This window comes from Chionomys nivalis, chromosome X (genome assembly GCF_950005125.1).
Source record: "Chionomys nivalis chromosome X, mChiNiv1.1, whole genome shotgun sequence".
In the NCBI taxonomy this organism is placed as follows: Eukaryota; Metazoa; Chordata; class Mammalia; order Rodentia; family Cricetidae; genus Chionomys; species Chionomys nivalis.
Genome location: NC_080112.1, coordinates 71,792,298 through 71,805,665, shown reverse-complemented (window position 1 = coordinate 71,805,665; position 13,368 = coordinate 71,792,298). Strand labels below are relative to the sequence as shown.

At 39.2% G+C, this 13,368-nt stretch overlaps 2 protein-coding genes across 7 annotated transcripts in view; both read left to right on the top strand.

Moving 5' to 3' along the window:
• Window positions 1–4,596, top strand: part of LOC130867536 (doublesex- and mab-3-related transcription factor C1-like) — a 185,098-nt gene extending 180,502 nt beyond the window's left edge. For 3 of the 6 annotated variants that reach the window (XM_057759581.1, XM_057759580.1, XM_057759582.1), the window contains 6 exons: window positions 848–999; window positions 1,290–1,345; window positions 1,643–1,779; window positions 2,734–2,800; window positions 2,970–3,099; window positions 4,066–4,596. In XM_057759581.1, coding sequence (XP_057615564.1) covers window positions 930–999; window positions 1,290–1,345; window positions 1,643–1,779; window positions 2,734–2,800; window positions 2,970–3,099; window positions 4,066–4,178 — 573 coding nt within the window. In that variant the 5' untranslated portion in view covers window positions 848–929 and the 3' untranslated portion in view covers window positions 4,179–4,596. Of the gene's footprint in view, window positions 1–847; window positions 1,000–1,243; window positions 1,346–1,642; window positions 1,780–2,733; window positions 2,801–2,969; window positions 3,100–4,065 lie in introns of those variants that run through there. The other 3 variants (XM_057759583.1, XM_057759584.1, XM_057759579.1) reach the window with 3 other exon arrangements.
• Window positions 1–13,368, top strand: part of LOC130868466 (doublesex- and mab-3-related transcription factor C1-like) — a 177,998-nt gene that overhangs the window by 25,300 nt on the left and 139,330 nt on the right. The gene's annotated exons all lie outside the window — the stretch shown is intronic.

Here is a 13,368-nt window from a genome sequence, read left to right as displayed (position 1 = left end):
TATTGGATTGAGGATATGTCCTTGTGCTCCTACAATGCCAACTTTTTAATCTGATATTTATCATGAGTGGGCTTTTATGTTGTTAAATATCTTTTCTGTTACACATCTTGATAACTGCTGTCCTTTTATTTTTTATACCACTAATACAGTAAAATTCATTGGTGGGTCTTTTTGAGACAAGGTCTCACTCTAGCTCAAGCTATCATGGAATTCATTGTGTAGCCAAGGCTGACCTCGAATCAGTTGGAATCCAGTTGTCTGAACCTTCTGAATTCTGGGATGTGTGCATATGCCATTAGACCAAGCTTTAGCATTGGTATTTAAATGAAAGTCATCTTGTATTTCTAGGATAAGCTATGTTTGATGTTGGATGTTTTTCATACATTCTTGAAATCAAACTGCTAAAATTTCATGAGAGAGGTTTGCATCTATGTTCATGAGGAATATTGGTCAGTAATACTACCTGTGGCATCTTTTATTTCTTCATGGAAGTAATGTTGAACACATTAAATAAATAGGGAAGTTCTTTCTTTTACTTTCTAAAAAAGCTCTTGTCAGATTGCTTTGGCATTTTGTTCATTGGACATAATTAATACCAGTGATGATTGAGGCATGTGTTGAGTCAATGAATAAAGTATGACATTTCAGTGAGGCAAGTCACAGTAACTGGGGAAACTTGATAGATTCAACACAGCAGTAGATTGCTTGTCCAAATAAGGGGATAAAAGTGTTGTTGCCTCTTCAAGTCTTAGGACTGTCAAAATCGTGCCTTCTTTCCTATGTATAGTGCCTGGGAGACCTCTTCTATATGTAACTAATGTTAGGTCTACAAATCCCCCTGTTTTAGGGAACTAAGCAAGGCCTTGTCTGTTGTGAGTGCCTTCAAGAAGAAACAGATAAAGAGACGCCTAGTTCGGAGACAGAGAAGGATGATGATGGCGGCTGCCTCTAACGCACACGTGCATGTCAAGAAATTGACTATGGAAGAAGGAGTTTGCAGTAAGTGTCTTTCACTAGATAGGGTCCCTGAACTTGGGGAGGAAGCATGAGTATTTTTGTAACCAGTCCCATCACTGACTTGCAGTGTAACCTTCAGCAAGAACTCTCTGATGTATAAAAAAAAAATCATTGTCAGGTGCCAAAGTGTTTACAGGAAGGAATGATTTGGCAAGGCATTAGGGAGCAGAAAAGATCAGTAATGACATGAGATTTTAGTATAGGTGTGGGGTATTATAGAAAGGGCATGGTAGGGGAGGAAGTCTCAATCCTGTGTGACCATTATTTTGTAGCTGGAAAGAACACTATGCATCAGCTCCAGGTCAAGGTTGACGCAGCAACCCAGGAGGTAAGAAGAGTTTGTTGCCCAAGGGGAATTTTCCCATCAGCCGTTGCCCAGACCCTTTCCAGTATATCCTGAAGACAGTTTCCATTTCTAATCCTATGACCTACTCCTCTTGTGGCACTGGAAAAATCACTTCTGTCTGGACCTCAGTGTTCTCAATCAGAGTAAGGTTGGATGGTCTTCAAGGTTCCCACAGCTTGGAATTCTGTGTTCTTAATTTCATCCAAAACTATACTCATTATTTATCTTTCCATGAACAACTGGGTGTCTGATCCTTATCTTCGATCTCTGCCTCTTCAGGAGGGCTCTAAGGGGCCTGTGCTGCTGAGTCAGCCCCCAGAACTAACATCTATGCCATATACTCCAGAGACCACGGGGCAACAACTGGCGGTTTCCCTTTCAGGGGAGCTGCACGGACTCTCTACCATGCCGAGCATGTGAGTAGGACAAGGAACATAGAATGTACTGTGTTTGGGGATTTCCAACTTTGTGTTTAGTGCCATGGGTGTTAGCAGCAGGAGGATGACAATAGGAAGGAGGTAAAGGAGTAGGGGAAGGAGAAATTAGCAAGGGTATAAAACTTTCAGCTTTGGCACTTTCTATCCAAGAGGATCTGCACAAGTAGTTTCCAAAGTCTCCATTTCCCAGCAAGCATGTTGGTGGACATAGTCTATATCTATACCATTGAAAAAAGGACTAACACAAGGTCTACCACATAGTAGGCCTTCAAAGTGTTGAGAATGTTACTACTTTTTGACAGATAGAAAAGGAAGGTCCTGCTGAAATCTGGGAGCTTTGTAAGGAGGTTTCACAGGGCCTCAGGGGTCTGTCCAAAGGACAGTGAACCTGAATTATCTTTCATGGCCAGAGCTAATTGGGTAAAGTGGAGGCAAGATGCAGCCACTGAAAAAGGATGGTACTCACAATGCCTTCAGCTGCTTTCAGACTAAAACATAGACACTATGATTCATGATCATCATTTTCACTCTAGCCCTGGAAGGAAAAAAACAGTATAAACTGTTGTTTCTGGGATGCAGGTAAAAGGGATGCTGAAAATGAGTTGGCCAATAGAAAGGGCTTGCCCAAAGCACAAGGTTAAATATCCATGCAATCATTTGGATTCCCAAATCTCAGTATTGTAGATTCCTGCTTCTCTGTCTACTGATAGGATATTTCTATGAGAACCTTTCTTTGGGGTGTGTGTGGTTGAGATAGGGTTTCTCAGTAGCTTTTGGAGCCTGTCCTGGAACTAGCTCTTGTAGACCAGGCTGGCCTCGAACTCATGGAGATCTGCCTGCCTCTGCCTCCCAAGTGCTGGGATTAAATGTGTGTGCCACCACTACCAGGCTTCATGAGAACTTTTAATACCTTGGCCCTTCCTCTTCTTACAGGTGCCCAAGCCTGATGCTTCAGCCCTGTGCCACTACTGACCCTATGCTACTGCAGTCACAGGTCCTGGTAAAGACACGGGATTCAGAACAATGGGAGGAAATAAGTTTTGGAGATGTGAACACAAGTAGACTGGGCAGAGTGGGGGGCATCTGGGCAGCAGGTGCTAGAGGGTTACTTATCATAGAAGAGGACACACATTTCCCTAGTCTTCATTTTCTCACCCTTTCTTCCACAGGGCCCCAGTGCCTCCAACCAGGCTTCAGTTTCTGCTACCTTGGAGTGGCAGGAGATGCTGGAGGCTGCTGAAGCTCTGCTGACTCTGAAAAATTCTTCGCAGACACGTCACCAGCCCTGTGGTGTACCAGGTATGTGGGGATATTTGGCAGACAGAAAGCTGTGAGATGAGTTATTGGTAGCTATCTAGAAACCCAGAGTTGGTGTTTTTAACTACCTTGGAGCCAAGCACTCAAGTTCCTAAGGCTGACTTGAGCAATGGTGCCTAGGGGTTACTCAGTGAATCTTCAGGTCACTAAATGTTTTGCTCTATAAAAATTGCCCAGTGCCCTGACATCAAGAAACAGGTAGACTGAGGTCCCTGAGATAGCAAAATCTTACTCCAAGGGAGGCAGTATATCAAGTAGAAGGAATAGAACTGGATATAATGGTTCCCAATGCATGGTTGTGTCCCAGTCCACTGTAGACTGAGAAGAACCAGTAGAACATGCACAGAGGATAAGGGTCTGGCATGGAACGAGATCATGATGGCCACTTGAAGGCATTTCCAATGTAGATACAGAGCCTGAACAGCCTTATCAGGTTGAATTTTGCCAGTGAATTTCAGTGGTCAACCCAAACAGGAAGGGCTTTCTGAGATCAGAGGAGTATTACATGGTTGTGGAGGCTGAGGTGGAGTCTGGGCACTACTGGGACAAAAACACCAATGGATAGGATATTGGCTTGTGGGTGGGAAGCCACTCTGGGTGGACATGCTGGAACAAAAGGCAATTAATGAAACAATAGAGAGATTGTCACTGAGGTCTAGCAGAGTGGGTGATGTAGGCTAGGCCAGCAAATCTGTGGGGTGAGGAGATAGAGAATTTCTTCAGTGAGGATCATATCTAGAAATCCCAGGTTTGACCAAAAGGGATTGCTGGCTGTACCTGAGGGATGGTAGAGCAAATACCAGAGATAAGGAGGTCTGATGGGGATTGGTACATTCCTGGTCTTTCTGACAAATCTGAGATTGTTTGAGACACAACAAAGGTGAAGAAAGAGCTGAGGAGAGTATCATGTATGTGATCTGACTCTGGTCTTTGTTTTTCTGTCTTCAGGTCCTGCTGGAGAGAGGGGACTGCAGCTGGCCAGCCCCACAATGCCACCTCGGCCTGCTAGCTCTGGTTCACTGCCTTCTGGACATCTGGATTGCATGTCCCTCTTGACCTAAGAACCCAGACTGTGAGGCCTTGCTAGAGCACTGCCTGTTTGATTCCTGTTTCTGAACTTGCAAAATGGCTCCTGCCCAAAGTGCTTAATGTGTTTTTTAAGCATTCAGGTATTTTATAAGCTTTCAGATTCTTTTTATGATGTAGGGCAATTACTTGGCTTTCCTATATTCTTTATCCCCATCCTTTATTTCTTTGGAAGCTGGGGGCTTTTTATGTGTCTTATAAAATGCTTTGTGCAATCTAATATGATCAATCAATCTATCAGTGGGGTTCTGAGTGGTATCAAATGCCAGTGTTTTCCTTTGTGTGCACTTACACACTTATCTGTGCACTACTGTACTTACATATGTATGTGGAAACATGAGGATTTTTCACATTGCATCTAGATTTGTGTGTTACCAAAAATAAATAATTTTATAAGGCACTAAGAAGTATGGGTTGTTTCTTAAGTGACGTATGACAAATATCAAGGAAGACTACGTAAACAGTTATCTAGAAATTTATTCTATTGAAGCATCAAGTAAGAGGTTTAAAAGAGCAAATATCAGTTACAATGTCTTTCAGAATTGCACAGCCCCTTTATTTGCTACCAAAGTCAACATTATATAGTATTCAGTGGTCTTCTTCATCCCTGGATGAGGTTCTGTGCCCTCTAATAATGTTTGAACTCATTGCAGAAATAGAGATCCTATCAAACAGACAGAAATTTCAACCAGACTTTGTTGGATGAACTCTTTCCTTCCAAACTTTTCCTCATTCCCTCACAAATGATTGTTGATGACATCTATTTATACTATTTCTTCTTTCCTGATGCTATGCTAATCAGAATTCTGATATTTTCCATATGATGATGGAATCAGTTAGGATATGGAGCAAGACTGAAGAACATCTCACTTTCCTTCTATTCCCTTGAGTAATTACATGGGTAAATGATCCCTAAGTCCATTCATTCCCAATAACAGATATTTAAGGTCAAGTATTCTTGAAGGAGTATATGAGGAATAGCCAAGGTCCTGCTATACAGGGACATCCTCACCACGAGTTGGTTCCATAGCTGAGTTATTCTTTTTGGATTTGTAGACACCACTAGGCAATGTTTCACATTCTGAATGCACAGAGGTTATGTATGGTGAGTGCAATACTTATATGATGCATAAACCATTATCAGTATTTAACTTTTTAGTTGAAATCTATTTAAGATTTCTATTCAGAGCCAGGTGGTGGTTGTGCATGCCTTTAATCCCAGAACTTGGGAGGCAAAGGTAGGCAGATCTCTCTGAGTTCGAAGCCAGCCTAGTCTACAAGAGCTAGTTCCAGGACAGGCTCCAAAGCTACAGAGAAACCCTGTCTCAAAAAACCAAAAAAAAAAAAAAAGATTTCTATTCAGATATAGTGTGAAGAAGACATCCAGTTATACAGATACCATGAGTGAAACATTTTCCAAAGTAAGTGGCATTCATATTATGATAGTCAAGAATACATGGACTCCAAGACCCATGAGAAGTGTAGAGGTCATTTGAGAAGTCACAGCACATAGACCATGATTAAAACAAGAAAGAATTCTAGCTCTGATTGTAGGAAAATTCTCAAGTATGTCTCTTTATGCCCCTATCTCTACTATACATAAGGTAGAAAAACCAGGAGAAATCTGGAACACTTAGCCCCTAAGTTAGTAGTGAGAATGACCTGGTAGACTGGCCTATGAATTCAATGTTCTGGGTTATACAGCAGTTATATGGCAAACCAGTTTCTATCTTGCCTGGTTTGAAAGGCTGAAGGAAATTGATTGGAAGCCCCTTGCAACAGGCCAGAAACATTTAAGAGCTGAAGGTCTAAATGCAGATACCATGTGAACAAGAAACTAGCAAAGATTATACAAGTAACTGAGCCTCTGGCCCATTGGCAACAGTCTTCCTATATGCTAAGCCAGGGTGCAGTCTTGGAAAAGTGTTTTCTTTAAAACCTTCAAATCCAAACAAAACATTAAAAAGCATATATATTAACAGAGAAGGATGGGACAATTACAAAAACAAATTAAAACTCCAAAAGTTGTACTGAAAGAAACTCAGGACTAGGAGAGACATCAAAAAGAACAGAAAAAATCACCCTAACAATGTTTGATAAATTAAAAGTCAACACAGAGAGTCAAAACAATGTATAAAATAACAACAAAAATGAAGATAGAAGTCAACATTTTTATTAGATCTTTTTATTTTATGTATGAGTGTTTTGTCTGAATAAATGCATATGTTTCACATCCGTGTTTAGTACCTGTGGAGATTCAGAAGATGGTAAGATGGTATCGTATTCTCTGGAACTTCAGGTAACTGTAAAGATGTTTGTGAACCACCATGTGGGTGCTGGGAGTCAAACGCAGGTCTTCTGCAAGAACAGGTTTCTTCTTTCCAGGCCCTGCAGTTTCTGATTTTAAACCACTGTATAAAGTTACAATTATCAAAGTGTCTGGTATTGGGCATGCAAAAAAGACAAACAGTCCAGGAGAAAACCATAGTGCCCAGAAATAAATTCCTACCCATATGGTTAAATGACCTTTGACAGTGGGCCCACTGGATGAAGGACAGTACTGCCTCAATATGACATATTGGAAAACCACATGGAAAAATGTGGTTGGTACATTACATCATCTAAAAATTATCTGAAAAGAATTAAGGCACAAGAAGAAAAAAGTTGTTGAATTTAAATTGGTCTGCCTTTTCTCAGAACAAGATGAAAATGAAATATTCCTGTTGTTTTCATATCATCTTTGATTATTGTGATCATTGCTTTGGAAATAATTTAATTTGTGTTCAATTGTGATTGAAATAAACTAATTTAAAATTATTTCAGATTTTCATAATACTTAATAATACAGTGGCTCTCCAAATTTGTATAGCATTTGTATTACTTTTGAGGTGATGTTCATGTATAACCATGTATGATTATTGATCACCTTGTCAGCAAATAGAAGAACAATTTGAGTGATTAGTTTCATACCTGTGTAAAGCAAGCAAAAGAAAACAATATGAGACATATAGCACCAATATATGTGGGTTAAGATCAATACCAATAAGATCTCCATAAAGAGATTTGACTTTTTTATTCAGTTTACTCTTTTCTATCTCTTTTATTCAGTTTACCTTTTAAATATCTCTTAATTGTTACAAAGGATGTTGACTTCATTCTGAAAATGAAGAAAGGCCATGAATTTGAAAGAGACCAAGAAATGGTATATAGAAGGGTTTGGAGGGAGGAAAGGAAAAGGGGAAATAATGTAATATATTATAATTTGTGGTGGTTTGAATGAGAATGACCCCTATAAGTTTATATGTTTGAATGTCTAGGTCTCAGTTGGTAGACAGTTTAGGAAAGATTAGCAAATAGGTATGACCTTATTGGAGAAGGTGTGTCACTGAGGGTGAAGGATAGGCTTTGATGTTTTAAAATCCTGTGCCAGACCCAGTTTTATTTTCTCTTCCAGCAATTTACAGTTCAGATGTAAGTTCTCAGCTACTGCTCCAGAGCCATTCTTGCCTGCCTGCTGACAGAGTCTCCACTGTAATGATCACAGACTAACCTAACCCTCTAAAACTATAAGCAAGTATCCAATTAAATGTATCTTCTATAAGTTGTCTTGGTCATAGTATTTTGTCATGCTGATAGAACAGTAACTAAGACATAACCACCAAACAGAATCAATTTTTCAAACCATAAAAACTGATCAATTATTGCCTTCTTTGTGCATTTTTTATGTGAAATGAGGTCTTCTTATATTCCTAGGTTGGCTTTGAACTCTTGACTAAAGTGATCCTCTCACTTTATTAAAGCTTAAATATTTTATTTCATTATTTATTCAGTTTCTAATTTTGGTGGTGAGTTTCTGAGATTGTTTTTCGTTTTGTTTAGAGCTAATGGGCCAGGCAACATTTAAATAAATACAGTTTCTGTGTGATTATTTCAGGTATAAGTTAGCTGGGTGGTTGGGACGACAAGCAGCCTGCCTTCCTGTTACAGATTGGCGCCCACGTGGTCAACTAAATCCATGTGAAATCTGAGAGAGCTTCAAAAACAATACAGAGTTTAACACAGCTTCTTGCTGTTTGCTGGTGGCTTGCCAGGGCTGCTTTAAGAGATTTTCCTCATTCAACTGTAGTGTGTGTGGGGGAAGCCACACAGTTTTAAAATGCCAGCTTTTATGGCTATGCTGCTAATGTGACCTCTGTCTCTTGTGGGAGACAGAGCATTTGGATGGGGTTTGTGAGTTAAGTACTATGGCTTGCTTGATGGAAACGTGGACTTGCTGTGTGCCTAAAAGAGAGGCAATGCATGAAGCTCAGAAACACAAGCATCTCTGCCATGCTGGACTCTGCAGAGTGTGGGCAGGAACTACTATCTTTACCATAATAAAAGCACAGAAAAAAAAAGTTTTAGACTGGGAAGGCAAACAGGCTGTACCGTATTACTCCTAACAAGGGCGCACCTGAAGATTTTAAGAAGCGCTTAGCATTTTAAGAAGTGCTCCTGGACAATAAAGACTTACAGATTTACAATAGGACAGATTCAGACACAAAAGACCTCTAAATGGGTCACAATGTTGGATAAATGTACATAGGCTTGGGGGAGACAAAAAAAGAGTATAGACTATAAAATAAAGTTAATGCTTTAAAAAAAATAAAGGTTAAAATCTTTAAAGAGACAGGCAGTACAGATAGTCATAGATTAAAACGAGGAAAAAAAATAAGCCACATAAAAATGGAAAATTCACAGAGACTCTGGATTCTGTATATTATTGTGTTTTCTTTGAATTTTTTTGACTGTGAAGAAGCTAAGTACAGAGAGACATTTCATTGCTTGGGCTGCTAAGTGAAACCAGCATGCATATTATAAAGGTATTATGACTTCAGGATTTGGGTCTAAGGATATGATGCTTTGGAAAAGAGGTTCTTCTTTTGTTTTCACAGAGGATGAGACCCTGTGGATTGCTTCTATCCTAATATGGTATGATAGACCACACCTTCCTGAAAGGTTGCTATAAACACTCTCAGAAAATTACTTCATTCAACTTCTGACTGAGATGAACCTAGCACACAGGATATACCATGAAGGACCTGATTAACAGTCTCCTCCCCCATACAGCAGGAAGAAGTTTGGAGAGAAATAACTATGTCCATATTCTCAAATATTGTTTATACATCTTTGTTTACATTTAAAGGGGGGATATGATATAAAAATAAATAATTTGCATTGGTATGGATCTTGCCTTATTGATATAAATTTAAGGTCAATCTTGTTATATGTATATTTCTGTTCTTGATTAAGGTATTGTGATTGTGTAGTTCATTTAAAATTATAATGTATAATTAAGAAATATAGATTAATAGATAATCTCTATAATAGTCAAGTTTGTAGTCATGTTAGATTTTCTAGATGTTCATTTCAGATGGATAGACATTCTTCATATCTTTCAAAGACTACAGAATATGGCATTTAAAGTGTTAATAACTTAGGACTTTTCATGACAATGACACACATCTACTTCTGGCAGCACCAAGCTACTTTGAGAGGAAGATGGGCATTGAAGAGGCTCCTTAGCCATTTGAGCAGGAAACTGCTCTTGCCTGGACTGTTGCATAAACTGGACATGAAGAACCTACAGAGAGAGGACTACTGAACTTGCCTAAAGGTGAGATGGTCCTTCGGGGTCCCTGCTTCATGAAAGAGCCTGCAAGACATTCTTCAGGACACAGAAGAAAGTGACTGAACTGTCTTTGAAATTTCCAGCTTCATGAAAATGTCTGCTGGATACTATGGGCCTGCAGGCTGAAGATGGATGCCCCAATGGTACAAAAAAACTTTGGGTAAATGTCCAGGCAGCAAGATGCCTCTGTCATTTCTAAAGTTTTAGAAGTTGCTTACAATGCACTTTCTGTTTACTTAGGTAATACTATATCCTTCTGGAGTCTTTGGTGGAGTTGAAGAATAGATATATAGTTATAGTTAGAGTTTTCCTTTGTTATGATAAAAGATAAAATAGATATAAATATTGTAACTGTAATTCTTGCTTGATACCTGTTATATGTAATTTCACTATGTTAAAGTTAAAGCCTTCCTTTTTGTTTAAACAGAAAAGGGGAAATGGCGTAGGAGTTCCTTCTGTTTGTGTGTTGCTTTCTTTGGGTAATGAATAAAGAAACTGCCTTGGCCTAGTTGATAGGACAAAACTTAGGTAGGCGGAGAAGACAGAACTGAATTCTGGGAAGAAGGGCAGAGTGGCAGATACCATGGATCTTTTGCTTGAGATGGACACTGGTTAGAATCTTGCCAGTAAGCCACAGTCACATGGCAATATACAGATTAATAGAAATGGCTTAAATTAAGATGTAAGAATTACCCAATAAGAAATTAGAGCTAATGGGATAGGTAGTGTTTAAATGAATACAGTTTCTGTGTGGTTATTTTGGGTATAAGCTAGCCGGGTGGTCGGGATGACAAGCAGCCCTCTTCTCATGTTATGGAATGGTGTAGGAGTTCCTTTTGTTTGTGTGTTGCTTTCATTGGTTAATCAATAAAGAAACTGCTTGGCCTGATAGGGCAGAACTTAGGTAGGTGGAGAAGACAGAACTGAATTCTGGGAGGAAGAAAGCAGAGAGGGAGAGCTGCCATGGAGATGCCAGGTCAGACATGCTGAATATTTCCTGGTAAGCCATGACCTCGTGGTGATATACAGATAATAGAAATGGGTTAAATCAAGATGTGAGAGTTAGCTAATAAGAGGCTGGAAGTAATACAATTTCTGTGTGATTATTTTGGGAATAAGCTGGCTGGGTGGCCTGGGACAAACAAAGGGCCACCCTCCTCATGCAACAGCTTAGTGTATAACATAAAGAATTTCATTATTACAGTCATACATACAGGATGCTCATATACATTATCATTAACCTTTTTATTATTACCTTTATCCTTTGAGATTTTGTGCAGTGTTTTGAGATCATATTTGCCTCCTCCTTACTCTTCTCAAACACAACTTCTCTTCTTTGTGCACCAAACAAATAAGTGTCCTCTTATTTTTTCACCCATCAAGTCCAACTTGTGCTGCCCATATATTCTTAAATGTTTGGTCTTCCATTGGAGTGTGGTTCACTTACAAGAGACAATAGTGTTAGAGAAAACTGACTCTTCCTTTCCTAGACACTATCAATTGCCAATAGCTCCTCAGATAGAGGTTGTGTCCACTTCTTCTCTCTATGCTTGGAGTTTTTCTGACTTACAAGCTATAACACTTGCTTTGAGTTCATATATAAAGCTGCCCTACTGCATCTACAGGATAATTTCATGATACTCACCAGCTGTCTCTGATTCTTACAATGTTTCAGCCCCCTCTTCCACAATGATCCAACTATGTACACACCAGTTTGTCTTAGCACTGCCCAGTATGGACACATCTTTAGAAAAAATTTGCAGATTCTACAGAAATTTTAGATCTGTTCCATAATTTTATATGGTAAATATGGAAGATGGGGAGGATCCAATAATGATATTTCAGCTCTGCTGGAAATTATATTCCCTTAATATTTTCCAAGTTTACAGTAACAAGATACAGTCTAAAATCATCTATGGAAACCCAATCTCCAAGTATTTTTATCTCAGGGCTGAAAAAGTTGTTTAGGGGACAAGGGTAAGTCAGGAGAGGTCAAACAGTTACATCTTCAGAAAGAAAAATCTGGAAGAAGAACTGTGACACAAACCCCTTCTTTCATCAAAGCTGATTTTTGGAAGAAAAGAGGTGGTGTAAGGAATACTGAGGAATCACTCAGAACAAGCGAATCATCAGGAAACCAGAATTCTCCCTACAAAGGCAGGAACCCTCACTGTGGAAAAGGCTTGCTAAGTACCAGAAATGGCTTATGTTTGTGTATCCAGCAATGTGGCAGATTTCCTTTTGCTCACTGTCACTTACATATCCATGGGTTTGGACTCTTTAGACATAAAACTTAAACCACTTGCCAGCAGTGGTGATGCACACCTTTACCAACACTCAGGGGGCAGAGGAAGTTGTATCTTTGTGAGTTCGAGGCCAGCCTGGTCTACAAGAACTAGTTCCAGGACAGGATCCAAAGCTACAGGAAAACCCTGTCTCGAAAAACCAAAACCAAACCAAAAACAAAAAACTTGAACCACTTGTAGATTTAATCCTCAATTTTCAGTAATTCTATGTTTATCAAATCCTCCAGCTGTACTCATGTTGTTCATGAACAGACACCAATAGCATCTTTTCTCTGGTTTTCCAATTGCAGAAATACGTTATAACTTCTTAATGCTGGCAGCAAATCCTAAATTAAAATCAGGACGTGTACCTCTTATCAAGGATATCAGCCTGTGTTCTCTCGTTTTCTCTTGGTAATAATCTTGGATTTCTTATGGAATGCCTGCTCATTCCTTTTTCTTTTGCTCTGGGTACCCTGTTCACACAAATGCATGTGGAGGGATGTCTGTGTGCTGAGACACAGCCCCAGCTGGAAGCATGCATTCCTTGTGTTTCCTAGAGAAACCCAAGCCTTCAAGTCCTACCATGGATTCATTTTGTCAAGCTGTGAACTGTATTCTTATACTGAGATTAAGAAAAAATTTAAAAAGAGTTATTAATTGGTCAATTTAATTTTGATAAAATCTTCAAAGGACTTTAAGAAGATGGAGTGTATCACACTCTGCTATGTGTTCGCAGATGGAAAAAAAAGGTGAGGGACAAGGAAACTAGGAATACACTATGTGTCCCACATAGGCCTTGAATTTGCCATCCTCCTGCCTCAGGCTCCCAAGTACATGGGACTACAGACCTTTACAATTAGGCTAGTGTATGTGAACGCTCATTCAGTTCAGGGTGTTTGCTATTTATTGTTATAAGCAATTATCTTCTCTCATCCAGTACTTTTAGTGTTCTGAAAAAATTTAGTTGAGTGGATATGAGGACTAAAATTTTAGAAGCTAAATTTTGATGAAATGCAAAGAAAGGTTGTTAATTAGGTAGCTCTCATTTTTGTATTTCATTTACTGTACCATCAGACTCTAAAATTCCTTTCTAATAGGCCAGTTGGAGAACATGCAGAGATCCTAACTGATCTTCTGAAAATAAACAAATGCATGATGATAGCATTATATAAGAGTAATCAAAGAATTTCTGTTACCATCCACAAA